The sequence below is a fragment of the Hemitrygon akajei genome, chromosome 5 (assembly GCF_048418815.1).
Source record: "Hemitrygon akajei chromosome 5, sHemAka1.3, whole genome shotgun sequence".
In the NCBI taxonomy this organism is placed as follows: Eukaryota; Metazoa; Chordata; class Chondrichthyes; order Myliobatiformes; family Dasyatidae; genus Hemitrygon; species Hemitrygon akajei.
Window position 1 is genome coordinate 52,645,482 of NC_133128.1, and position 25,742 is coordinate 52,671,223.

A 25,742-nucleotide genomic window follows, 5' to 3' on the forward strand; every position below is an offset into this window, starting at 1 on the left:
CTGTACCATTCAAATTGAGAGCTAGAGTGTTAGAGGAGCTACATACCAGTCATTCAGGTGTAGCCAAAATGAAGGTGTCAGCTTGATGTTTTGGTGATCAGCGATAGATCAGGAATTCAAGGAGCTTGCCATGAACTGTTTAGGATGCCAACATGTCCAGAAGATGCCAAGAACAGTGCCTCTCCAACCCAGGAAATAGCTTGCATTGCTCTGAGAGAGGATTCATCTGGATTTTGCTGACCATTCATGGGCACAAATTTCTTGGTAGCAGTGGATGCAGTTACAAAGTGGCATGAAGTATTCCCAATAGCCTCCACTACATCCTTGCACACACTGTTGATGTGTTGATAAGCCTCTTCTCAAGGACTTGTGTTCCAGAACACTTAGACAGTGACAATGGACCTCTTTGTTGCAGAACAGTTTCATTCATTCCTGAAAATGAATGCAGTAAGACATATTATATGTGCTTTGTACTGTTCAGCAACAAATGGGTTGGCAGAAAGTTTGTCCAGAGTCTAAAGAACACACTGTGAGCAATGTAAGCAGAACACACTACACTGACACTGAATCAGAAGCTTGCCAATTTCCTCCTTTCCTATCGCAATGCAGCCCACTGCGACCAACAACCAACAATATGCTGCTCCTGTATCTTTCCTCGTGCTCATGCTTGGATCTCCTCAAACCCAATCTCAGAAGAAGTATGCAGGACAAACAGCTGAGACAAAGTGAAGGCTTCTGAAACAAGGATGTTTGATATTTCACTCGTGGATAAGGAGTCATGGTGAGGGACTACAGAAATGATCAAAAGTGGATACTTGGGAGAAATTAAGGACAGAACGGAACCTGTTCTGTTGCTTGAAGATTGCATCTGGGGACGACACGTTGAACAGTTGAGGAGAGCATAGTCAATTGTTAGAGAAGAAGGGTGTCCAAAGTTGTTAGAACCACTTCTTGCAGTCCCAGAGACAGCTCCTACAACCACCATCAAGGAAGCCCCAGAACCTGAGGTTGTTTCACAGCCATGTCTTACATGCCAAGAAGAGTGATCCACCTTGTCAGGAAAGATGTTACTCCATAAAAGTGAGAAAGCCTGTACAGCAAATAAATCTTTAGGCCTCAATGGAACAATTTAAAATTTACAATGCTGTGGATGTCTATATAGTAGTTGTTTTATATGTATGTATGTACAGTGCCTATAAAAAGTATTCACCCCCATTGGAAATGTTCATGTTTTATTGTCCTACAGCATTGAATCAGTGATTTAATTTGGCTTTTTTGACACTGATCAACAGAAAAAGACTTTTGTGTCAAAGTGAAAGCAGATCTCTAAAAAGTGATCTAAATTAATTACAAATATAAAACACAAAATTATTGATTGCACTAGTATTCACCCCCTTTAATATGACACACCAAATTATCACTGGTGCAGCCATTTGGTTTTTTAAGTCACATAATCAGTTAAATGGGGATCTGTTTTTGGAGACCTCTGTGCAGTCAAGGTGTTTCAATTGATTGCAGTAAAAATACACCTGTATCTGGAAGGTCCAACGCTGATGAGTTAGTGTCATGGCAAAAACTACACCATGAAGACAAAAAAACACTCCAAACAACTCTGCAAAAAGATTGTTAAAAGGCAAAGGACTGGAATTCGATACAAGAAATTTTCCAAGTCACTGAATATCCCTTGGAGTACTGTTGTCAATCATCAAGAAATGGAAAGAATATAGCACAGCTGTAAGTCTGCATAGAGCAAACTGTCCTCAAAAACTGAGTGACCGCTCAAGAAGGAGACAAGTGTGGGAGGCCACCAAGAGACCTGTGACAACTCTGGAGGAGTTACAAGCTTCAGTGGCTGAGATGGGAGAGACTGTGCATTCAACAACTGGTACCCGGGTGCTTCACCAGTCACAGCTTTATGGCAGAGTGGCAAAGAGAAAGCCACTGTTGAAAAGAACTCACACGAAATTTCGGCTAGAGTTTGCCAGAAGGCATGTGGGAGACTCTGAGGTCAGCTGGAAGAAGGTTCTATGGTCTAATGAAACCAAAATTGAGCTTTTTGGCTACCAGACTAAAAGCTACATTTGGTGTAAGCCAAACACTGTACATCATCAAAAATACACCATCCCTACTGTGAAGCATGATGCATCATGTTGTGGGGATGCTTCACTGCAGCAGGCCTTGGAAGGATTGTGAAGGTAGAGGGTAAAATGAATGCAGCAAGATACATGGAAATCCTGGAGGAAAACTTGATGCAGTCTGCAAGAAAACAGTGACCTGGGAGAAGATTTGTTTTCCAGCAAGACAAAACCAAAGCTACCCAGGATTGGCTTAATAACGACAAAGTTTGTCCTGGAGCGGTCGAGTTAGAGTCCAGATCTCAATCCAATTGAGAATTTGTGGCTGGATTTGAAAAGGGTTGTTCACTCATGATCCCCATGCAATCTGACAGAGCTTGAGTAGTTTTGTAAAGAAGAAAGGGGAAAAATTGCAATGTCCTGATCTGCAAAGCTGATAGAGACCTATCCATACAGACTCAGGGCTGTAATTGTTGCTAAAGGTGCATCTGCTAAATACCAACTTAAAGAGCGTGAATACTTATGCAATCAATTATTTTTTGGTTTTGTATTTGTAATTAATTTAGATAACTTTGTAGACATCTATTTTCACTTTGACAGAAAAGAGTCTTTTTCTGTTGATCAGAGTAAAAAAAAGCCAAATTAAATCCACTGTGATTTAAAGCTGTAAAACAATAAAACATGAACACTTCCAAGGTGAGCTGAATATATATGTAATATATGTTTGTGTGTGCGTGTATATATATATATATATTATATATATAAGTTGAGATGCATTCTATATTGAGTTGTAGTTTATAGCTAAGCAGGAGGGGTATTGTATATTTAAAATTTCAACAATATTTGAGTAGTATTGTAAATATATTGTTTGATTAAGCATTCCTGTTCATTTAAATAATTAATTACGGGTTATATTTAAAAGTACTGTATGTGAATGGCATATGTCATCACTCCACCGCGTTATGCGTGCTTGTCTTGCTTAAAGTAAAAATGAAACTAAGATGGGCATTCTCAACTCCATATTTCTTTTCAGTCAGTCCATAATCTATTCTAGGTGTCTGTACTTATCTTGTTCATTTACAGGCAATCAAAAGAAAGCAGCATTTTTATAGTGCTGTAGTAGTATTGATAGTGTTCTACTCTGTTCTGTATTTTATTTAAATATGTAATTTGTTACTCTGTTATAGGTTACTTTGTATTTTTTTATACCTTTTCAACTATTTGCATGAAACTGCGGCTAATTGGGGCAGGCTCTAATTGGGCCAAAATGTACGGGTCTCGATGTATCCCAATTAACCAGAATCCATTGTATTATATTATGAATTACAGTGAAATGAAAAATTTTAAATCCTTCAAATTTGGTTGGTTTTATTTTGGAAATATATTTCATTAAATTTTTGTCTCAAGCAGGTTTTACAAACTATATTAGTTTCTTATAATATGTTCAATCACCTTATTCTTCATATTAGAGTTCTACATTTTAAAGAAATGAATAGGTTGAAAATCTGTGATACAGAGTTTTAAAATTCCATTTTACTGTGCGCTTTTGGGTTGAAGCCAAAGGTGTGAATCTCAAACTTCCTTGGCCTTGGTAATGTAAATCCACTGTTACTTGTTGAGTAATTGGGAATGAATTTGAGGCTGCTATAATAAACTAGAATAGAAGGTCATCCTCTTATGACCTATTCACAATTGGACACTGAAAACTCAAACTTCTCTGATTCACCCACCACTATGCAGGTATGATCCAATTAATGCATCTGGCAACCTTGCATACCTTAAGTATATGTAAAATTGTGAGGCTTGTTTTGCTTTTGAGCTGGTTTTCCCACAGAAATTGATTGGGCAAGGAATAAACACACTTTGAGTGGCACATTGGTTCAGCTATACCTCAGCAAAATGATGTGTACACCAAATTAAGTATGCAGAGGATATTGGGATTTAAATGGCATTATGCATGTCATGAGGTGGGTTGATATTCTTCTGTTACTTGATTTACTATTAGGAGACTGCTCTTGAAATATCTGGACACCCTACCTATTCAAGATCATGTATTGGAATTGCTCCAATTCTATAGCCACATTGTTCTTGTCATCTGATTAAAAGACTGAAAAGGTAATGATGTGATCAAGCAGTAATGTTATAAGCAATCCCACATTGCTAGATGGCTGGAAGTAGCGAATATAAGGTAAACATTAGAAATACTTGAGCATTAGATGATTTTTCTCACAGCTACATTATTATGAGAAAGTATTTAGTGAGAATTTAGCAGTTCCTTTGATAGGGTACGGTCAAGATCTTGAGCATACTATGTTAGGAACATTATAGCTATAAAGCATAATTTCATTAATTGTATATTTCAATACAATTGTATCTTTCTGTTGACAGGTTTATATTGCTGCTTGATTGGATTGCAAATATTCAAAATATTTATATATTCTCTGGAATTTCTTTCGATAATTTTGCATATTTGTTTCTACTTAGGCTGCAAAAAATGCAATTTAAAACAGGAGTGTACCATATTTATTATTATTAACTGGAAACATGGATTTATGTCAAGATATATGAAGTCAGAAATGACAATGGATCCCTCTGGTTTTGGAAAATCCATGCCAGTAGCATTGGCCAGTTATTTATCAAGCCGTAAGAATACAGGAATTAAACAAGTGGTGCAGTGCAGGTGAAATGAAAAGTAAAATAATGTTAATTCAAGAAGTTCAATGTTTCTGAACAACTATGATGTTGAACTATGCTGTTCAACATCAAGGTGGGCTTTACTAAGATTTACATTATCAGTTGTTTTATTTGCAAGCCAAAAGGAAAAGATTGAATAAATATTTTGGTCCTCTAGCAAAAACAATGGAATTGAGCTTTTAAGCCTTCCTTGGCAGACATAATAAGAGAATAAATTGCAGGCTATGTTGGAACTCCACAAGTAAGATCTTCTAGTGATATAATGGGCTATTGTTTGTTTCACATAGCTGCACCCTGAAATGTAGCAGTTGTTTTTGTCAGTAAGTGAAATCTTGCAGTTTCATCATATGAAGGTAGTAGTTCACAGTGAATGGTTTGGAACATTAAGTTTATTTAGAGAATCTAAATGAATACACCAGTTTTTCAATTTACCACAATGTCTTTCAAAGCTATTAAATCACGTCCCAGGAGAAAAGAAATACTCTGGATCAAGTTACTTCACGCTATATTGTTAGATGAATCTACACAGCAGCTCAAGAGTGAGATGAAACTTCAGCAGGGGCCTAGAATGGGGAGGTTGTGAATCAGCTGCATGTTGTAAATGCTATTTAATTTTCCTGTATGTTGCAGAAATTTTCTTTACTCTAATCAGCAAGCATTGCTGACAGTAACTACAATTAGAATAAAACTACGGATTTGATTTGAGATTATTTAGGCTGCTCATTGCCTAATTCGAAAAGATCTCTTGAAATGGATTTAAAGAGCAAACACGAGGAAATCTGCAGATGCTGGAAATTCAAACAACGACACACACAAAATGCTGGTGGAACACAGCAGGCCAGGCAGCATCTATAGGGAGAAGCACTGACGAGAAGCTTCGTCCTGACGAAGGGTCTCGGCCCGAAACGTCAACAGCGCTTCTCCCTATAGATACTGCCTGGCCTGCTGTGTTCCACCAGCATTTTGAAATGGATTGTTGATTATCTTCACTCTTTGTTATATAACTTACAAAACCACTCCATTCATATTTTCAACTAGTTATTTTTATATTTGCGGACATATCACTTAAGTTCTGCTTGTGGATTCAAAGATTCATTTCTTGAATTTGTAAGTGCATAGAGCCTTAAATTGAAGGCATTGTAAAACCATGGGCAGTATATTTGTTAATGTGAATGCAACAAGAAATAAGAAATTTGATTCCATGGTGCTCCAGTTCCTTACTTCTGGAAATAAAGAGAACTGAAGTCTTGTAGAATTAACAATGACAAAAGAAATGATACAGTGGATGATCAATCAGGATGATTTATTACAATGATTACAAACATTTGAAGAGCATATCTTTAATTTAGTTCATAGCAAAGTTTTGTTAAAATATGCATCTATTTCTCCACCAAATATACTGTATACTGAAACTCCTGGAGTACTCAAGACTATACCATATAGCAGCAGCATTAGGCTATTTGGCCCATCAACTCTGCTCCACCATTCAATTTAGGCTTTTTAAAAAACAATCTCATTCTCCTGTCTTCTATCCATAACCCCTTACCAATCACGAACCTATAAGTTTCTGTCTTAATACTGAGGATTTTAAAGATCAACTTTATTTGTCACCTGTACATCGAAACTTCAAAATGTACTGTGAAATGTGAGATTTGCATCAAATCAAATCAGCAAGGTTTTTATTGGGGGCAGCCCACAAGTGTTGCCATGCCTCTGGCACTAACATAATATGCCCACAACTTAGTAATCCTAACTATGTCTTCGGAATGTGGGAGGAAACTGGAGTGTTCACGGTCACAGGGAGAATGTGCAAACATCTTACAGTCAGCGAAAAGAATTAAACCCCAATTAGTGATTGCTGGTGCTGTAAAGTGGTTGCGTTCACCACTGTGCTACTGTGCCACCCATGCACCTAGTGACTTGACTTCCACAGCCCTCTGTAGTAATGAAGTCAACCACCCTTTGGCTAAAGAAATTCCTTCTCATCCCAATTTTATTCTGAAGCTGAGTCCTCAAATCTTAGAACTTCCTTATAATGGAAACATCCATTCCACATCCAATTTATCCAGACCTTTCAGTATTTGATAAGATTCATTGAAGTTCCCCTCCTCCCCCATCCTCTGAACTCAATTGAGTATAGACTCAGAAGTATCAAGCATTCTTCATATTTTAAGCCTTTCTTCCTGGGATCATTCTTGTGAACCTCCTCTGTGAGACCCAAAATTGCTCTCACAATTCCAATGTGGTCTGACTGCCCCTTATAAAAAGCCTCAGCCATGAATCCTTGCTTTTATTTTCTAGTCCTCCGCAAATAGATGCTAATGCTCCATTTGACTTCTTTGCTATAAACTCAGCCTGCAAGTTAACCTTGAGTGAATCCTGAACTAGGAAACCCAAGGCACTTTGCACCTCTGATTCCTGAATTATCTCTCAATTTAGAAAGTAGTCTACATCTTTATTCCTCCCACCAAAGTGCATAACCCCACACTGTATCCCACTCTCCCAACCTGTCTATCTCCTACAAATTCCATCCTTCTGCAACATTACTTGTTCCTCCACCTGTCTTGGTGCTATTCACATGGTAATGCTAGAAACAAGATTAAATGATGGAGTCTGAGTAACGTGATCCTTTTTGTCCCCTCTTTATTTTAGTGAGATTATAAAATTAACACTTGAAGCTGTCAAACTAGAAATCATACACATTCAGCATGGTGCTTTCTATTAACAGAAATGTAAATACTTTAGAAGCCTTTTTACAAAATATAACTCTCCAGTGTCATTAGAAAAGGGAGAGCCCAACGACAGAAAATGCACTGAATTTCTCAGTATACTTTTAAACCATTGTCATGAAAAAATTGCTGAATACCGTAGGCAATGACTTGGATTCCACTGAAGCTTAAATTTTATTAGTAAACATATACGGTACCTATTCAGAAATGGTGGAAGTATTGGAAATTCTTTTCCATGAACTAGAACTAAGTTGGGTTTTGGATTTGGTAGGATCGTTTGGATTTTGGATATGTCTGGCTGTCTGGTTTAAGATGGTGGTGGTGAAGCACAGTGACAGCATACTGGCAGCAAACCAAACAATCACACTTTTTCTTGCAAGTGATCACTGCAATCTGTGGCTTGTAACTTCCCTTTCGTCGAGCTTTTGAACCGCCTATACAACCTGGCATTTTTGCAATGTGAACTGAAGTCTTGAAGGTGCAGGATGGTTGTGGTGTTGCAGGTACAGGCCAAATTGAGGTGGCGGGGCCTGGGCCTGAGAGCGGGGAATGAGCCAATGTTTGGCTATTGCTGGAATGGACTTGGAGGCAATTTGATGTGGCAGAACCAAGACAAGGTGTGCAGAGGTGAGACAGAGTTGAAGCTCTCTTTCCAATCCTACCTACCTGTGACACCACTTTCAAGAAATTATGAATCTGCATTCCCAAATCCCTTTGTTTAGTTGTACTCCTCGGTGCCCTACTGTTCACTGTGTAAGTCCTGCCCTAGTTTGTTCTCTCAAAATGCTACACCTCATACTTGTCTGCATTGAATTCCATCTGTCTTTATTCAGCCAATTTTTCCAGCTGGTTCAGATCCTGTTGCAAGCTTTGATAGCTTTCCTCACTGGCCACTATGCCTTCAATATTGGTGACATGTGCAAATTTAATTGTACAGTGTCCTGTGTATGTTACTAAAAAGGGCTTCTGTGGTTTGTTACGAGTAGGAATGCTTCTTTGTCTGTTAAATGTTTCTCTCGCCGTTGTTTCGCTTTAGAATGGCTGATATGGTAGTTGTATTCATTTGTTAATCAATGGGGAATGTTATTGTGTTTTGTGAGGCTGGGAACTTGGGGGGAGGGGTTGCGCGGGCTTGGGGAGTGAAGGGAGTCGGGAGGGAGACGCTGAGGAAGGTGGACGTGCGCTCGGAAGACCACCGGGGAGTCCGAGGTGGAAGGCGTGGAAGTCGGAGGCAAGCGACGAGGGGTCGAATGGTTCGCTGGTTGAGCTCCAATGAGTGCACTAACTGACTGACCTTTGATAAGTTGGCGCCTTTTGTTTTTTTCTTGTATATATATATATTGTATTGCCTAATACTCTTTTAATTTTAGTAAACTCTTTAAAGTGTATTTCATACCAGTATTTGTTGTGGGTTTGATACTGTTGGCGGGCGCGAGGCATAAACGCGATTCTCACAGCACCTGCGTGTACGGGAGGCGGGGTTGGTGAGTGGCTGGATCTCCTTTTCCCTTAGACATATACCAGCCTTTTGGGTAAGTGTTACATAATTATCATCCAAATCAAAATGTGCTGGAATCCCTTGCATTGAAAATGGCATTTTTTTGGCTTTTGCTTCTATTTCTGTAAAATTATATCAACCTTTTTTCAATATCCTGCCAACTGATAGTTGAGATATGGGAATCAGATAGATGGGATTTGCAGAAGACTGAAAGTTTTGGCTTCTGTTCATCTTGAAAGAGTCTCTGCCCAAAACTTTGACTATTTATTCATTTTCATAGATGCTGCCTGACCTGCTGAGTTCCTCCAGCATTTTGTGTGTGTTGCTTTGGTTTCTGTGTTGTGTTTTTTTTTAGCAAAATATCCTGTTAAAACAATTAATCAAAAAAGCTGTGTAGAACTGTGTTTTGATTATTTGTCTTCTTGCTCATTTGGAAGGTGATCTCCTTTTAGGATCTATTTTGGAATTTCTGATATTTGTATTAATTCACTTCTGTAACCATCTTAAGATCCTTGCAATGTTCAAATGAAAATCTTTTAACTTTGCTCATTTATTATTTGCAAAAAGCATTTCCTGAAGGGCAAATGATTCTAATCTTCAGTCTTAAGTTCTGTTTACTCCCTCCATCATGATCTATTTGTATAATTGTCCTCTCAAAATCAATGATATAGTATTTCCATGTATTACGATAAATCATGCATTTTGCTATCATGTAAGCTCTTGATATACATGAGTTCTTAATTAGTGGCAAAGTCATTTCTGATCTCTTTATTATCTTTTTCTTCATGGTTGCCTTTAACCAAATAGCATACATCCTTTCAAGATTGTGTTACATGTTTTGATACAACTAACCTGTCTCTTGACACTCTGCACCCAACACCCTTTCCTCTGGTTTATTTACACTCTGATATTGTCCTTATCCTTCTTCACTGGCAGTTGAGAATGAGTTTCTTCCACTACAGTTCTGTGGGTCCTGAAGTAATAAGTCCTTTGTAAAACCTGTAGACCCAATGAGACAGATGAAGCCTGACTGGCTGAATGGGTGGGTTATTTGGATTATTGTATGCTCCATCCTTTGTATGTGGTTGACCTCTGGTTGAAGATGCCAGATCCCTGGTTCTGTTAGCATGAATGCCCTTTAGTCAGGGATTCTGAGTTTTTGAAGGTGCTACATTCTTTTAGGAGGGTTTGTGGATGACTTTGAAATGTTTTGCTTTCCACCTGGAAGATGTTTCCTCTGATGGAACTTGGAGCAGAATGCTTGCATTGGCAGTGTGGTGTCAGGCAGATGAACATCGAAGCTGGTAAAACATGATCAGTGACTAGATGCTGGTGGTGCTGGTATTCATTCACCTGTTCTGCCAATGGATTCGAGGATTTTGCAGAGCAGCAGTGACAGTAGTTTCCCAATGCTTTGATAGCCTTCTGTGTACAGGTAGGAAAGGATCACTGCAGCTCAATGGGTAATGATCTTGAGGATGGGTATGTGGTCTTGGTCTTTGAATGTCTTTCCCACTTCAAAGCCAAAGTCTGTGTTGGTGCACTGAGGTGGTGGTGGATTGTGCCATTTGGAATTTGCCTATACTGAGAGGTGGCTCCCAAAATGTAGCAAGAGATCTGCATTGGCCAGGATCTCATCATGGATTGCATGGGGCAGAGATGTGCAATGGGCTGGCTGGTGAAGGATCCGTCTTCTAATGTCTTATGTAAGGTCCATTCCATCATGTGTTTTAGTGAAGGAATTTTGTTTGTAGCTTGGCTTCCAAGCAGGGATGGCCACAAACCAATTTTACATATAATAACTCAATGAATTTCAATGAGTTTTGGAGTGATGAAGGTTGAATGGTTCCCAACTAGTCTTGTATATTAATTCTACTCCAGCAGGGAGTTGGTTGGAGTTGATGTGAAGTATTGCATCAAGAAAGATTAGGAGAAGATTTATGAGATTACAGAGCCTTACTTGACACCGATACCGCACTAAGTTAGATCCGTTGTACACCTCAAGGTGAAGAGTACAGCTTATAGGTCAAACTGAAATGGATAGGGGACCTCCTTCAGTGATGGTTATCTGCCTGTAAAACACCTCCATTTCAGTTATCTTTGACTGAATAATACAATTGTTCTTATCCCATCAATAAGGTGCCTCATAATGTACGAGATATCAAATTATGATAAAGATGCATGCATGGAAGGAGGAAGATCCAGAATGGTGATATCATAGGTCAATTCTCCCTACCTACAGCATTTATATATGCATTTTAAAGCAGCTACCAGAAGGACAGGAACTCTGGCTGTTCCTAAGATAGAGCCAAAATGTACATGTATTCTAATCAAATAAAATAGGATAGACTGGGGAGAAGAAAATGGAATTTTTCAGTCCTATGATTTTTATTGCATACAGGATTGAACAATAAAACCACTTAGAAAACAAGAGATTTGACTAGCATTTGAACATCCAGTTTTAATAGCTTTGTCTCAATTAGAACAATTTAAATTTTGCTTTCTGCAAGAGTTTCCATTAGTTTATTTATGTAAACATATTCTGAAAATCTTTTGAGAGGTTTCCTTGATTTGTACTATATTTAAAACTGAAAATTAAATCTATTCATCTTTGCCAATCAGCAAATTTAGAGGATGCTAGTGTGGAGCAAATTGACAAATATAAGGACACATATCTGATGTGTTTCAATAGGTTTCAACAAGTACATTTAATGTCAGAGAAATGTACAGTATGCAATATATATCCTGAAATTATTTTTCTTCGCAAGCATCCATGAAAACAGAGGAGTACCCCAAAGAATGAATGACAGTTAAATGTTAGAATCCCAAAGCCCCCCCCCCCCAGCACCTCCTTCCCACGCACAAACAGCAGCAAGGCAACAGTCCCCCCTCCCCACCAGCAAAAAAGCATCAGTGCCCTCCACCGAGCACTCAAGTGTGCAACAAAGCACCAATAAAGACACAGACTTGCAGTACCCCAAAGACTACTCATTCACCTGACAATTCAACACAGGTTCTCTCTCTCCCTAATAAGGGAAAAAGAGGTGTCCCTGTTTCACAGAGAGAGGGGAGATATAACAAACAACTCGCTGGTTTATGGTGTTAAAAGTCTGCTGTGTCCCTTTTTCCGAGCTCTGTTTCCAGACGGTCAAGCCCGGAAAGCCTCAGGTCTCTGGAAACACAGCTCCTGATGTTCCGTGTTCTCCTGCGACATCTCAGTCTGGGGCACCAGCCTTGAATCAGTTCGTCTCCAGAGCTACATAAATCTGGCACCTGAAGGCATGCCAGTCTTCCAGGCCACGTCCTTGGCATATCAAAAAGCGGCCGGTCATGAGGCCCTGAGAGCGGGTCACATTCCCGCAAAGAACTGAAGTCAGATTGTGTGGGATTATAGAATGCCATAATGGATTTTACAGAAATAATTCTTGCAAATATTAGCAGCAGGCAATATTTTTATTCTCTTCCATGAATGAAGATGGAAAACATTTTCCTTATATATTTATAAATGTTACCAATGTGTCGATATAGTAAAAATTATCATGAACAAACTATTTTGTTCTTCCACCCAAATCTGTTTCTAGACCTAAACTGAAATGTTTAGAACAACAGCACAGTGGGTCAGTAGAAATTTCTTTTAAAAACTTCATTGAAGTGAGAAAGATATTAGTATCTAATATGTTTTTCACCAGAATCTGCTCTTATTGAACAATTGAAGGCAGTAAATGTTGGAAACAGTAATTCAGACAACAACAATGGAGAGAGAAACAGTTAGTGTTAGAGGTCGGAGATCCTTTTGATGAAGTGTCTCTGACCTGAATCATTAGACCATAAGACAAAGGTATAGAATTAGGCCATTTGGACCATCAAGTCTGCTCTACCATTCAATTGTGACTGATTTATTATCCTTCTCAACCCCATTCTCCTGTCTTCTCCCCATAACCATTAACACCCTTATTAATCAACCTATCCACCTCCACTTTAAGTAATCCAATGACGTGGCATCCACTGCTGTCTGTGGTAACAAATTCACCACCCTTTGGCTAAGAAATTCCACACATGTCTGTTTTAAAGCGATATCCTTGTATTCTGAGGCTGTGCCCTCTGGTCCTAGACTTCACTCACAATAGGAAACATCCTCTCCATGTTTACTCTATCCAGACCTTACAATAATTGTTAGGTTTCAATGAATTTCTCCTCCCTCCACTCTACTAAATTCCAGTGAATAAAGGACCAGAGCCATCAAACGCTCCTTGTCCCTTGACCCTTTCATTCTCGTGAATCTCTTCTTGACTCTTTCCAAAGCTGGCACATCCTTTCTTAGCGAAGCTGCCCAAAGCTGCTCTCAACACTTCAAATGTGGTCTGACCAATACCATATAAATCCGCAGTATTACCTCCTTGCTTCTATATTCTAGTCTCTTGAAATGAATGCTAACATTGCATTTACTTTCCTTACTACTGGCTCAGCCTGCAAGTTAACCTTCAGGGAAGGTAAGAGATGATATAAGCCAGTGGGAAGTAAACAAGAACATAGTTTTTGCAGAGTTTCAACGCAAACTGTTCTTATATAGATGATATGTTTTCCAATTTTGGTAATCTTGCCAAATAGAAAAACACAGATACATAGAAGTAGGCTGGAGAATACAGGTGTTTTAATGCAATTTCCAAATAGTTCATGCAGAGGTGCATTACCACTGTGAAGTACATATGGATCAAAATATTGACATAATGAGTTGCAATGAGACTAACAATGAAACTATCTGGATTCACTATTACAGCAAGTAAAAAATGAAAGGGAATTCTGGCATGTAGAGTTGAATGAAATAAAAATATAAGTTGCTGTGAGTGATTCCCTGCACTGATGGTACCTTGTCCAAGGAAAATAAATGAGTTAAATGAGTCTTAATAAAGTATTAATATAATTGCTGTTTAATAAATCTTTTCCTATCCTTTACCCTCACAGATTAAATACTTATACATTTGTAAAGTCATACTTGGAATTCTTTCAAAATTGCATATTTCTTAAAATTAAATGAAATACTTTCAAAAGTTTATATTTGATGTTTTAGTTTCTATCTTTAATATCCCATGCTTAATTCTGTTCTCAGCAAAAATGTTGAAAAAGTTTATATTTACTTTATTTTGACCTGTACTGGCTGTTTGTGGAGGTTAACTCTATTTCCTATTTTTTTCCCTGAAGTCCTCAATAAATGTTTTACCAGTACCAGTTCCAGTTCCCTTTTAAAAATAAAATGCTGAAGGTGCTGACATTCTAAAATAAAACGGAAGATGGTAGAAATATTTAGTAAACACGAGGAAATCTGCAGATGCTAGAAATTCAAACAACAACTCACACAAAATGCTGGTGGAACACAGCAGGCCAGGCAGCATTTATAGGGAGAAGTGCTGTCGACGTTTCGGGCCGAGGCTCTTCGTCAGGACTAACCGAAAGGAAAGATAGTAAGAGATTTGAAAGTAGTGGGGGGAGGGGGAAATGCAAAATGATAGGAGAAGACCGGAGGGGGTAGGATGAAGCTAAGAGCTGGAAAGGTGATTGGCGAAAGTGATACAGAGCTGGAGAAGGGAAAGGATCATGGGATGGGAGGCCTCAGGAGAAAGAAAGGGTGGGGGAAGCACCAGAGGGAAATAGAGAACAGGCAAACAACTAAATATGTCAGGGATGGGGTAAGAAGGGGAGGAGGGGCATTAACGGAAGTTAGAGAAGTCAATGTTCATCCTTTCCCTTCTGCAGCTCTGTATCACTTTCGCCAATCACCTTTCCAGCTCTTAGCTTCATCCCACCCCTTCCGGTCTTCTCCTATCATTTCGCATTTCCCCCGCCCCCACTACTTTCAAATCTCTTATTATCTTTCCTTTCGGTTAGTCCTGATGAAGGGTCTTGGCCTGAAACGTCAACAGCGCTGCTCCCTATAGATGCTGCCTGGCCTGCTGTGTTCCACCAGCATTTTGTGTGTGTTGTTGTAGAAATATTTAGTAGATCAGGTGACAAATGTGAAGAGTAGGGTTACTATTTTGTGTCAATTTCCTTTCTAATAGGAAATTTGAAGGATATAGGATAAAAAGTTGGTCATTTAGAACTGAGATATAAAATTATGTATGGATTGCTCATAATCATTGAACACTAAGAAAGACAAACTATGATAATTGGGCAGGAAAGTGGACTTGAGGTGCTATAGCTTCGGTCATAGTGTAAATGAATAGCAGAGCAAGTTCAAAGGCTATGTTGCCTACTGCTGCAATTTGTAAATTGCTTCCTTGATACTAATGAGAAATAATTTTATCACATCATGGATGACTACAATTTAAACTGTACTCTTTTAAGCAAAATGAGCTTTGATGTCCACATGAAAAATGAATGTTCCTTGAGTACCTTAACTACCTCTGTAGGTCATCTCTTATCTACTGTGGGCTAAAATCTCAAAATTGCCAACTTGACTCAAAGCTATTTCTGCTATGGACATGTGGGTGAAATGTCACAGGTCAGAAAGTAAATTTGGTATGCTTCAACTAGAATCCACCCAGCTGTTTAGTCAGTTTATCACATACTTCAGCTGCATTTTCCCTTACGTAACTTAAGTTTTGCAATCCTCCATTGCAAATAATTGTTTTTAAGTATTCAGTGTTGAAAATGCTGACACATGACGACATAGTTCAGATATTTGGACACATGGAAAAACTCTCCTTCCATTGCTTGGTTAGAGTATCAAAGTTAATAAACAATAGTTGACAAAAGCATTTCCTAGTTTTGATGTCCAGTACCCAAGTTTCGAAAACAAAGTACTAAAGGTAGAAAGGGTTGTAGTTTAAGGTTATCTTGACTAAACAAGAGTGCTATTTAAACCATAGTAAATCAGTTTCATAATTATTCATTGAAGTTATTACCTGGTATAGAAACATTTTACACATCTTCGATATGATTTTTTTATACTGCATCTTTTACTGGGCACAATGCAGCTTTACTGAAAAAAATAATGAGCATTAATGCTTTTGTAACAATATGTATTAGTTGATAACAGACTTTCAAAGGATTTCAACAGATTAGTGAACTTTTATCTGAATTAGCTTTAGTTCTGAAGATTCAAAAATTACAAAGCAATTATTCAAGAGTTAAAAATGGAGCTAATTTATCTTAAAGGAATCTTTGTATAGTTTTCACTTATTAATCTGGCATCCCACATGTATAAACACACAGAAGAAACAAACCATTTTGAATAGTAAACTTTGATGGAAATAGGCCAGTTTTCCCACTGAGAAGCTCTTGTAAGATTGAATTGCCTGCCAGTTTAGCAGCTTGTATCAGGGAATTTGTGTTAACTGAACATGCATGAGCAAGATCAGCAAGGTGTTGCCTGAGGTGATGCAGAGTTTTTGACTGGTGCTCCAGTACTATAATAGTTCATACTACTAAACTTAACAAAAACTTTACTTTGTAAGAAAATACTTATCTGAACTAGCCAGTGAATAATTAATGAACCAAAATACATTTAATACTCCTTAAGGCATTCTAATTATATCCTTGCCAGACAGTTTGTTATCTTGGATTCATAAAGACTTAGACATGAAGAACTTAATTGGAAATGCTGAATGAAACCTAACTCCACAAATATTAAAATGGTATTATAGTGAAGTATGCGATTTTTCTATTGATAGAATATATTTCATACCTTTAATTGCAACATTGAAAGTTCATTAACACGAGGAAGTCTGCAGATGCTGGAAATCTAAAGCAACTCACACAAAATGCTGGAGGAACTCAGCAGGACAGGCAACATCTGTGGAAATAGATAGTCAATGTTTTGGGCCGACGCCTTTCTTCAGGTCCTGAAGAAGGGTCATGGTCCAAAACGTCGACTCTATTTACTTCCATTGAAAATCCATTATTTGTTAAGTGAATCTTGATAACATTAGTTGGAGTAACGGTTAAGTATTTTTACAAGGTCTGATATGGATTAATGATAGCAAATAATTGAAAAGTAATATTAAAGGCACTATTCCCCCTTGCTAGTTTAAAACAATCACGTGCACAGAAATTAACTAAAGGAAAATAGAAATCATGTCAAATATGAAACTTGTCTAATACTTGATATGCATATTTAATAGACAGGTGGTAAAGTGAAGGAGTCTAGAACCTCAGGCACTGTGCTTCAATTTATATAAAGAACTCAGCTTCATATGTAGCTAAACTTTAATGCTTAGTGGTCATTAAGTTTCTGTTAACACAAAAAAAATTGTTGCATTTAACAATTCCAAAGGGAGAAAAATATTTTTCAACCATTTTTTGCAGAAAATAATGTGAAATATTTTTCAGTACAACACTGATTACTTTAACTTAATGTGTCAAAACCGCGCTTACATGTCAAAATATATTTTTGCCACATGTAGCAACACGTTATTAAAATAAGCATTTCCAAAGTAAGTATGTTATTTCTGCTTCTTAAACAAGTATGCTGAAACATTTGATTTTAACATGTCCCTCCAGGTAGAAATGTGAAATTAATTGATTAATTTTCTTTTATAGTTAAAGGAAATTCAAAATGATGAAGAGATTGTACAATATATGTGGAAAAAGAAACAAATAATAAAGATCGGGTATGATAGAGAGGAAAAGGTTATAAATGAGGTTGATAGTGAAGAAACAGCAAATAAAGAACAAGCTAATAATGGGAAAGCAAATGTGGTCAGTGAGCAGGCTTGTATTCATTGCCTTAATCCTTAGCTATTTAGTTCAGGAAAGCTCCTGAGGACACAATATGATTAGTTTAATAAATTTTAACTTGTGCACTCAAATTAAAATAGAATAATATTACATTAATTAAGCTGGTGGTCATGATTAATGCATTTCCAAATCATCCAGCCAAAACTTGGTTTTGAGCACCTTAGCTATATTATTGCCCTCAGCTGAGGACTATCAAGAAGCCTTGCCATGCATTGTTGTAAGTAAAATGATAATGTGCTCTTTGTGTGGTTTTAAGTCACAAGCATCTTTGTTTTTCAAACTCTTTCCATCGGTAATTTTTAACTAGTAGCTGTAGATTGTAAATCTGAAATCCTACGTTCTCTAATAATTTCTTACCTCTTTTAGATATTTATTTATAAACGAATAAAATTGACATTGCATCTGTATTAGAGATGCCAATCTAATCTCTGATTGAGGACTTGTAGGTTATTATTAGCCTTTTCATGTTGGAGTTCTGGTATTTCATGCAATAGGCTTCCCTACAATTTTCAAAGAAGTTGCTCACAATGATGGAAATTCTAAATCGATGCTTTTAAAATTTGTATCAGATCAATTTTCCAGTATCAATTTTGAAAAATTATGTTCATTTTTAAAAAATGTGTACATACCTTTGTAAATGAAAGAAAGATGGCAGCACACTCAGACATTGCAGCCTTCCAGGAGCCAACCAAAAACAGTTTTAATCTTTTTAAATGTCTTTTTTTATGATCACAAGACAATGCTGGACTTCAAGAGCTTTGAATACTGCAGGTCTACCACATCAGTGAGGTGCTTGTTGGTGGAGGAACTGGGGCAGGCCATGTTGCTGCCTGCTACAGTCTTCATGATCGAAAGTGGTTATCAAGTAGCTCAGCTCAAAATTAAATATATCAAGGATGTGAATGTGTTAATTTTCAAGAATATGAAATAGATTTAAGCTTTGTACAATAATCCTTTATTTCATAGAACAAAAATACATTACAAATAAACTGCAAGTGAGAAGGAGGAGAGGAAGAAGGGAATAATATGCTAGAAACACAGACGAACGATGTTGAAACACTTTTGTTTAAGGATCAGGAGATGATTATTGACTGAATAATTCATAAGAGAAATAGAAGGCACTTTACTGGAGATACCTTGACGTGCATTTATTGTCAGAAACAGCATGCTTTGGGGCCCAGGTACTTAAAATAATTTAATGTACAAGATTAAATATATAAATTGCTTCCCTAGTAGGAAAAAATAGATAGAAATAAAAATGGAAGTCGGGCCTGGTGAATGTTAAAAACCTTCTAGATACAGCATGGCAATTAAGATATGGTTTTCATTTTATATTGATGTATTTCTATTAATGGTTCCCTGTTCTCCCACATGTATATGACAGAAGTGTCCATTATGAACCTTGCCATAAAATAGTGATAACTGAAAGGAAGGTATCTGGACAGGAATAATGCTAAGTATAATGCTGAGATCCAGCAGATTAATAGCTGACTGTACATAGTGTGACATACAGCAAATTAAGATCAGGTACAATCTTCAGTCAAACAGGTTGGGAAATTTGGACCATGGTTAAGAGAAAAAAAAATTTTTTGGAAACAGTAAACTCATTTAGTTAACAAGGACATAGAGCATAAGTAATTGATTGATACAGGATATGAGCTCACATTTACAGGGAATGGAGGTATTAAGTAGATAAGTGGAGGTATGCAGTCTTTATGATCAAGTGGGGTTATCAAGTGGCTCAGCTCAAAATTAAATGCCTATCAAAGATGTGAATGTGTTACTTTTTAATGGATACCAAACATCATGGATGCAATCAACCACATTTCAGTGGGAACAAGGATTATATCTAGAATTAAAGTAGTGGAGAATCTCTACTAGGAATACAATGATTTAGAATTTTATTTGCTGCTCACGATGCCTAGTAATTCCTTTCCCACAACAATGCTGGTTGATGCTGAAGAATGGAAGAGAAGAGAGTACAGTAAGGAACAAAGAAAACCTGAAGAACGGTGTTGGATGAAATTTACAGCGGTGGATGAGGGGGTACAGGCTGATGTGGTTGAAGTAGATGTTAGATGGACATAGATACTTGGGAAGATGAATAATGTAGATCATTCTCCTATCAGTAATCATGGCCTTAATAAAATTGATGTGACACATCACTGATATGTTCTTTTGAATTACACATCCTTTATGCTGGCTAAATAGTTTGTACAGTTTTTTAAAAAGGGTCCACGCAAGTACTGACAATTACTTGGGAATCAATTGGATAGTTATTTCTGATTCTTCAGGACTGTTTTGCCTCCTCTGCTGCCTGAATAGTACTAGATGTCATAGTTCAACATTGTGAAATATTTTATTTGTTGTATTTCCATCATTTGTTTATCATCATATTTTGGAGTATGAATATTGTCATGGTTTCTTACTTGGGAAAGTTTTTAGAGCTTTTCAATCTTTTATATAGGTTCATTAAAAGCCTGGAATCATCTTGACTTGTAGAAAACATACCTCCTAGTATCTTATAGATTGCATGATTTAATGTTAGGCTCCCTCCATAGCTAGGACAATGATTGTAACTGCATAATTTATCATATGGGCATCATTTGTTTTAATTTGATAAGATTTTGTTGGCAAAAATAGCAAAGATTTTTATACATTGCCATACCTGTACTCTTTTACAAGGTAACATCAATTAATAAAGAACAGTCAGAATCAGAGGACGATGAAGAAGGTAAGCAAAAATATTCTGTCGAAATGTAATTAAAATAATTTACATATACTAATGGTTTGTGGTTACACAGGTTACAATTGCTTATTGGTGATATAACATTAACTTGCAGTTGGAACTACAATCTATTTATGAATTGAATACTAACTTTGCAAATCTTTATACTTTTAGTAACATGAAATAACTGAGTTTTGAGTTACCAGACAATATATTACTTGATATTACTCAATTTTTAATATTTTTGTATCTTACTGGATCAATCAAACCATGACATGAAAGAGAATGATGGAAGGAGATTGTATTTTTATTAATTTGCATCTCCTAGATTTGGACTAGTAATGCTGAAGGATGAGGCAATTACAAAACATTTATTGCACATTTTGACAGGGGTCTGAAGACAAAAATATTGAGCTAAATTAACTTCCGGATGAAATAAATAAAATACAATAAAGATGTAACAACAGTAAAATACAATATGCCATGAGTACTGTATGTTTTTCTGGCTGTAATGGCTGAAATTTTCAGCATATGTGTTAAACTTTAATGATGATGTATTGTTAATGTTTTAAAGTCATGACTATGCAAGTAGAGAGTATTGATAACTGCATTCATATATTGATAAAGATTTTCAGAAAAATGAGATCATGGAAATCTCAGCAGAAAATGAAGATGCACAAAGTTTAGAAGGAAATGAAGATTCAGAAAGTTTAGAAGAAGATGAAGATTCAGAAAGTTTAGAAGAAAATGAAGCTTCAGGAAGTTCAGAAGAAAATGAAGATTTGGAAAGTTTAGAAGAAAATGAAGATGCTGATAGTATAGGAGAAATTGAAGACACACAAAACTTGGGAGAAAATGAAGATGCAAGAATTTCAGGAGAAAATGAAGGTGCAAGAATTTCAGGAGAAAATGAGGATGCAAGAATTCCAGGAGAAAATGAGGATGCAAGAATTCCAGGAGAAAATGAGGATGCAAAAATTTCAGGGGAAGCTGATGCTAAAAACTCAGGTGAAGATGAAGATGCAAAAAGGTCAGGAGAAAATGAGGATGTAAAAAATTCAGAAGAAAATGAGGATGCAAAAAATTCAGGAGATAATGAAAGTGCTAAAGATTCTGGAAAAATTAAAAATTTAAAAGGAAACAAGTCAAATGGTTTACTCAGTAGAACAAAAAATGTAAGTAGTTGTTCTTTCCCTTTTATTTTTACTTGTTTTCATTTATTTATAAAATACACATATTGATGGAAAGGCAACTGGTCATAGAATTTATTTTAGAAGTAACTGTGGAATTAAATTCTCAGATTAATTTTCTGATGCAGTGACTTGGGAGTTATTGGATAAGGTGTTTTGCAAAAAAATCCGATATCTATTAACACTGTATAAAGATATTGAATAATATATGAATTAAGCTGATTAAAGTGCATGGAAAATCTTGAAATAGCAAATGGAACACCAATGCATGTTTGTCATAAAAGTCAATTTGCATTTTGTGGATAGATTTTAAAAAACTCAATAGGAACTATCATCTTGGCATATTTGAAAGTGAATGGCAAAGACTTGAATATTCGTGTTGAGGCAGTGGAAGATATTAGCTTGATTATTGTTTTTTTTCAAAACCACAAAATCAGATTTAAAATTATACAATTTAAATTCATAATATAACATCTGAAATATGAAGTATGTTTCACATATTTTTCATATTTGTGTTTTGCTTCAGCATTCTTGAAGTGAAGAGGAGAAACTTGAGCAACGTTTCTTCCATTAATTATCTTTCACTGAAAATGTGTCTATGGTTATTGCACTGATTTTGGTGAATGATACCATTATAGTAATATGACATTTATTAAAAAAGTAGTTTCTAGAAAATACTTAGTTCATATAGTTTTTTTTGTAACATTGCTTACAGCCTTTTACTATTCTAGATTTGGGTCTGTCATTAAAAAGTATTAAGACAAGTAACAGAATTTTGGTTTTGTTTACCTTTTTTTTTAAAGAAAAACTGGACACTGCACTTAATCAGTGCATCTAATCTAACATAGCAATCCTAATGTAGTTTGTAGGAACCATTTAAAAACATTTATGTTGAACTGCATGAAACAGCATGGGTAAGTGACCATGAGCTTGGTAAAAGAGATGTGTTTTATTGAAACATCTTAAAACAACAAAGAATTGGGAGAGTAGCTGAGAGATCTGGTTCAGAGGGGGAATTCCAGGTCATATGGTCTTGGGGTGAGTGAAATGGGGAGGCTCAAGTGGTTCTAACTAGAGTGTTGTGGAGTAGGTTGCAAGTAGGCAATAGTGAAATGCAGGACCAAGGCCAAGAAAGTATCCATAAATGTAAATAAATTGTGCCTTATTCAACAATCAGTGTAGATGAGGGATCATGAGGATTATGTGTGACTAGGGAAGGGTGTGAGTTGACATAGTGATAGCTGAGTTTTATATTAGAGTGGTGACATGGCCATGATCTTATTGAGTTGAGTCTAGATGTATCAAAAATATGGAGGCAGCCAAATTAGGATTTTGAATACTTGGATTAATCAAATCTTAATTTTAAAACAAACACATTAACTTAAAATGGCACAAAAGAAGGGCTTTGGCCCATCAGTCCCTCCCCTGTAGAACAATTCATATTAATCAGTTCCATTCTCTCTTTGTATCCCTTTGTTGTTGTTATTGTTGATCGTCACTCAGTCTTGTACGCCTGCAATTTATTTTGTCATGTGCCCATCAACACCTCTTTGTTCCCTTTAAGTAAAAAATCATATTGACTGAAAAAGGCATAGAAATGATGTAATATACTTGTTGCATTAAATGTTATTACCTCTTTGCCCTGATATAAATAATGATTTCCTGTGTTATTGCAGCTGTCATTTTTTAAGGGGAATTCCACCAAGGAGGCTGAAGGAAAAATACAGTGCAAGATAACAAAGTCTGAGGATTCAACCAAAGAAAACACAAATGGAGATGAAACATATGCTTCAAATATGAACTGTTCATCAGAGGGTAGTGGGAACAACATTTCCTCTAATCAAAACAAAAGTAACTTTAAAAGCAAATATAAATCAGCTACTTGTGTGTTGGTGTGAGTACTCAACAAGAAATATAGTAGGTACCTCTAAGCAATTTGGAAGAACATTTTGCACTTTAATCGTATCGTGTTCCAAAATGGAGCTTTTCTACTTATGTAATCACGTGCCTATGAAGCCATCAGTATTACTAAAATCACTGTATTTTGAAACCTGAAAAGAAATATTTGAATCTAAGGGTATGTTTTATCCTTTCAGGGATTCAATAACAGTAATTGTGTAATGTTTCAATAAATGATTGATTCAATATATTTTTGTATGACTAAGATATAGTTTGAATGTTTCAGAACAGCAGCTTTAATAGTGTTTTTCCAATTTTGTGACCTATTATAAAATGTCAATTATTTATCTTATACTCTTTTCAGTGTAAATAACTAAAAGTACAGTTTGTTCAATGCTTGACATTTTTGTAATCAGAATAATTTCTTAACTGTAGTCTAAAATATTATGCTGATGTTTGGTTTCATATATTGAATGGTAAGTCATTGTCATTAAGTCATGAATAAGTCAGGATTCTTCATAATTTTCATTTCTTTTAACACACCAAAATACAAAATATAATTTAATATGTAAAATTCTAAAAGTCTGAATTAATTGGTCAGAATTTTCTTTACACAGTGAAACAAATGCATTCTTAGTAATTTCAGTTTACTCTTTAAGTATGCGGTTTTAGGAACAACACTTGTATTTGAATTGTAAGGATAAAAGCTGAGTAAAAGATGAATATTTTTTTCTTTTTTACAATGTTTCAGCTGGTTTGTTCTTTTAGCTACAGATCATTCTCCTACTTTTCAAGCAAGCAATAAAATCTGTGTAGGATTCAATATATAAAAGAAAATACTGAGAAGTAAACACTGTTTAGTTCTGTATTGTTTATCATAGACGTACTTGTGTGTTTGCTTGTGCATTTCAAATCCAAATCACCAGTCCCTGGCCTTGTATTTGTCTTAATATTATGGCTGTTATCAGTTTAATTAATAAAACTACATTTTCTATAAGTGCGGGAAGATTTTCATCAGCTGTATCTTCACTATCTCCCCAGAAGCTGTTCCATCTGCCATAACCTGAATCACCCTATAATAAAGGACAAACCTGAATGCATTGGTATATGCACCATCACCTGATCCAGCAGAACTGCAACAAGCCGCAATGGGCCTTGTCTATGTCAGATCAATCCATTTCCCTGTCATCATTTGATGACCAACAAAGAAAACTCTACCGTGCATTGTCCCCTTAAAATTCTGTCTTCCTTACATCATCTACTTCATAACTTAACAGAAAGTCCAAGGAACTTATTGACCTACTTGTCAATAAGAGAAAATCTACTCAGCAAACTTCCTCTGTTGCAGCACCCGTTATTTTGCTCACCAAACCTAATCTTTCATAGGAATGGGCTGGCCTTCCCCTGTGTAACTGATTCTACCTCCTATAATTATTTTTCTTTGATCTTATTAACAAGACACACTACTTGATTCTTCAGCTCTGAAAACAAAATTATTCCACCCCAGTAACTACAATGCTTACACTGATTTGTAACCTAGTGGTCGTATGTTTACAATAAATTATGAAATTGAATTCAATAAACTTAATATGGTAGCAACAAAAACATCAGAAAAATATAACATTAATTAATATGAAATTAAAATTGCAGATGCTGGAAATCTGATATAAAAAAGCAGAACCTGCTACAATCGATCAGCTGAATAGGCAGGATATACGAAAAGAGAAACAGTTAGTGTAACATTAAGGTTGAATACTTTTTCTCTTAACGGGTAAAGATTGAAAATAAGTTGCAGAGAAAGCGTGGGATAGATGGATAAGATAAAAGGAATATTTTTGATTGGGGGTGAGGCCAGGGTTACCATGATGATATGTTAATAATGAGGCTATCGGATTGTAGTTTAACAAGGGCAATCTGCAGCAGTGACCTTCCAATTTCCTATTCCTTTAATTCTCCATCTCACTCCTTGCCATCAGGTTCCCTCTAAGCTGCGTGTGTATGTGGCTGCACAGTAACTGAAATGTTCCCGTGCACATAGCCTTTATTGCCGTGCAGCTGGAATTTTATATAATGTTTTATTAAAGTGCCATGCAGCTTTAAGGCCATGTAAAAATTTCCTGCTCAGAGCAATGGTGGTCCACACAGCTGTTAAAAACAAAATTAGAGGGAACATTACTCCCTATTTCACTATTC

At 36.4% G+C, this 25,742-nt stretch overlaps 1 protein-coding gene across 2 annotated transcripts in view; it reads left to right on the top strand.

Moving 5' to 3' along the window:
- The window catches only part of rpgra (retinitis pigmentosa GTPase regulator a), an 86,344-nt gene extending 61,798 nt beyond the window's left edge, over nucleotides 1-24,546 (top strand). For both annotated transcript variants that reach the window (XM_073045561.1, XM_073045562.1), the window contains 3 exons: nucleotides 20,418-20,466; nucleotides 21,088-21,635; nucleotides 23,327-24,546. In XM_073045561.1, coding sequence (XP_072901662.1) covers nucleotides 20,418-20,466; nucleotides 21,088-21,635; nucleotides 23,327-23,548 — 819 coding nt within the window. In that variant the 3' untranslated portion in view covers nucleotides 23,549-24,546. The remainder of the gene's footprint in view (nucleotides 1-20,417; nucleotides 20,467-21,087; nucleotides 21,636-23,326) is intronic.
- Nucleotides 24,547-25,742: the final 1,196 nt, after the last annotated feature.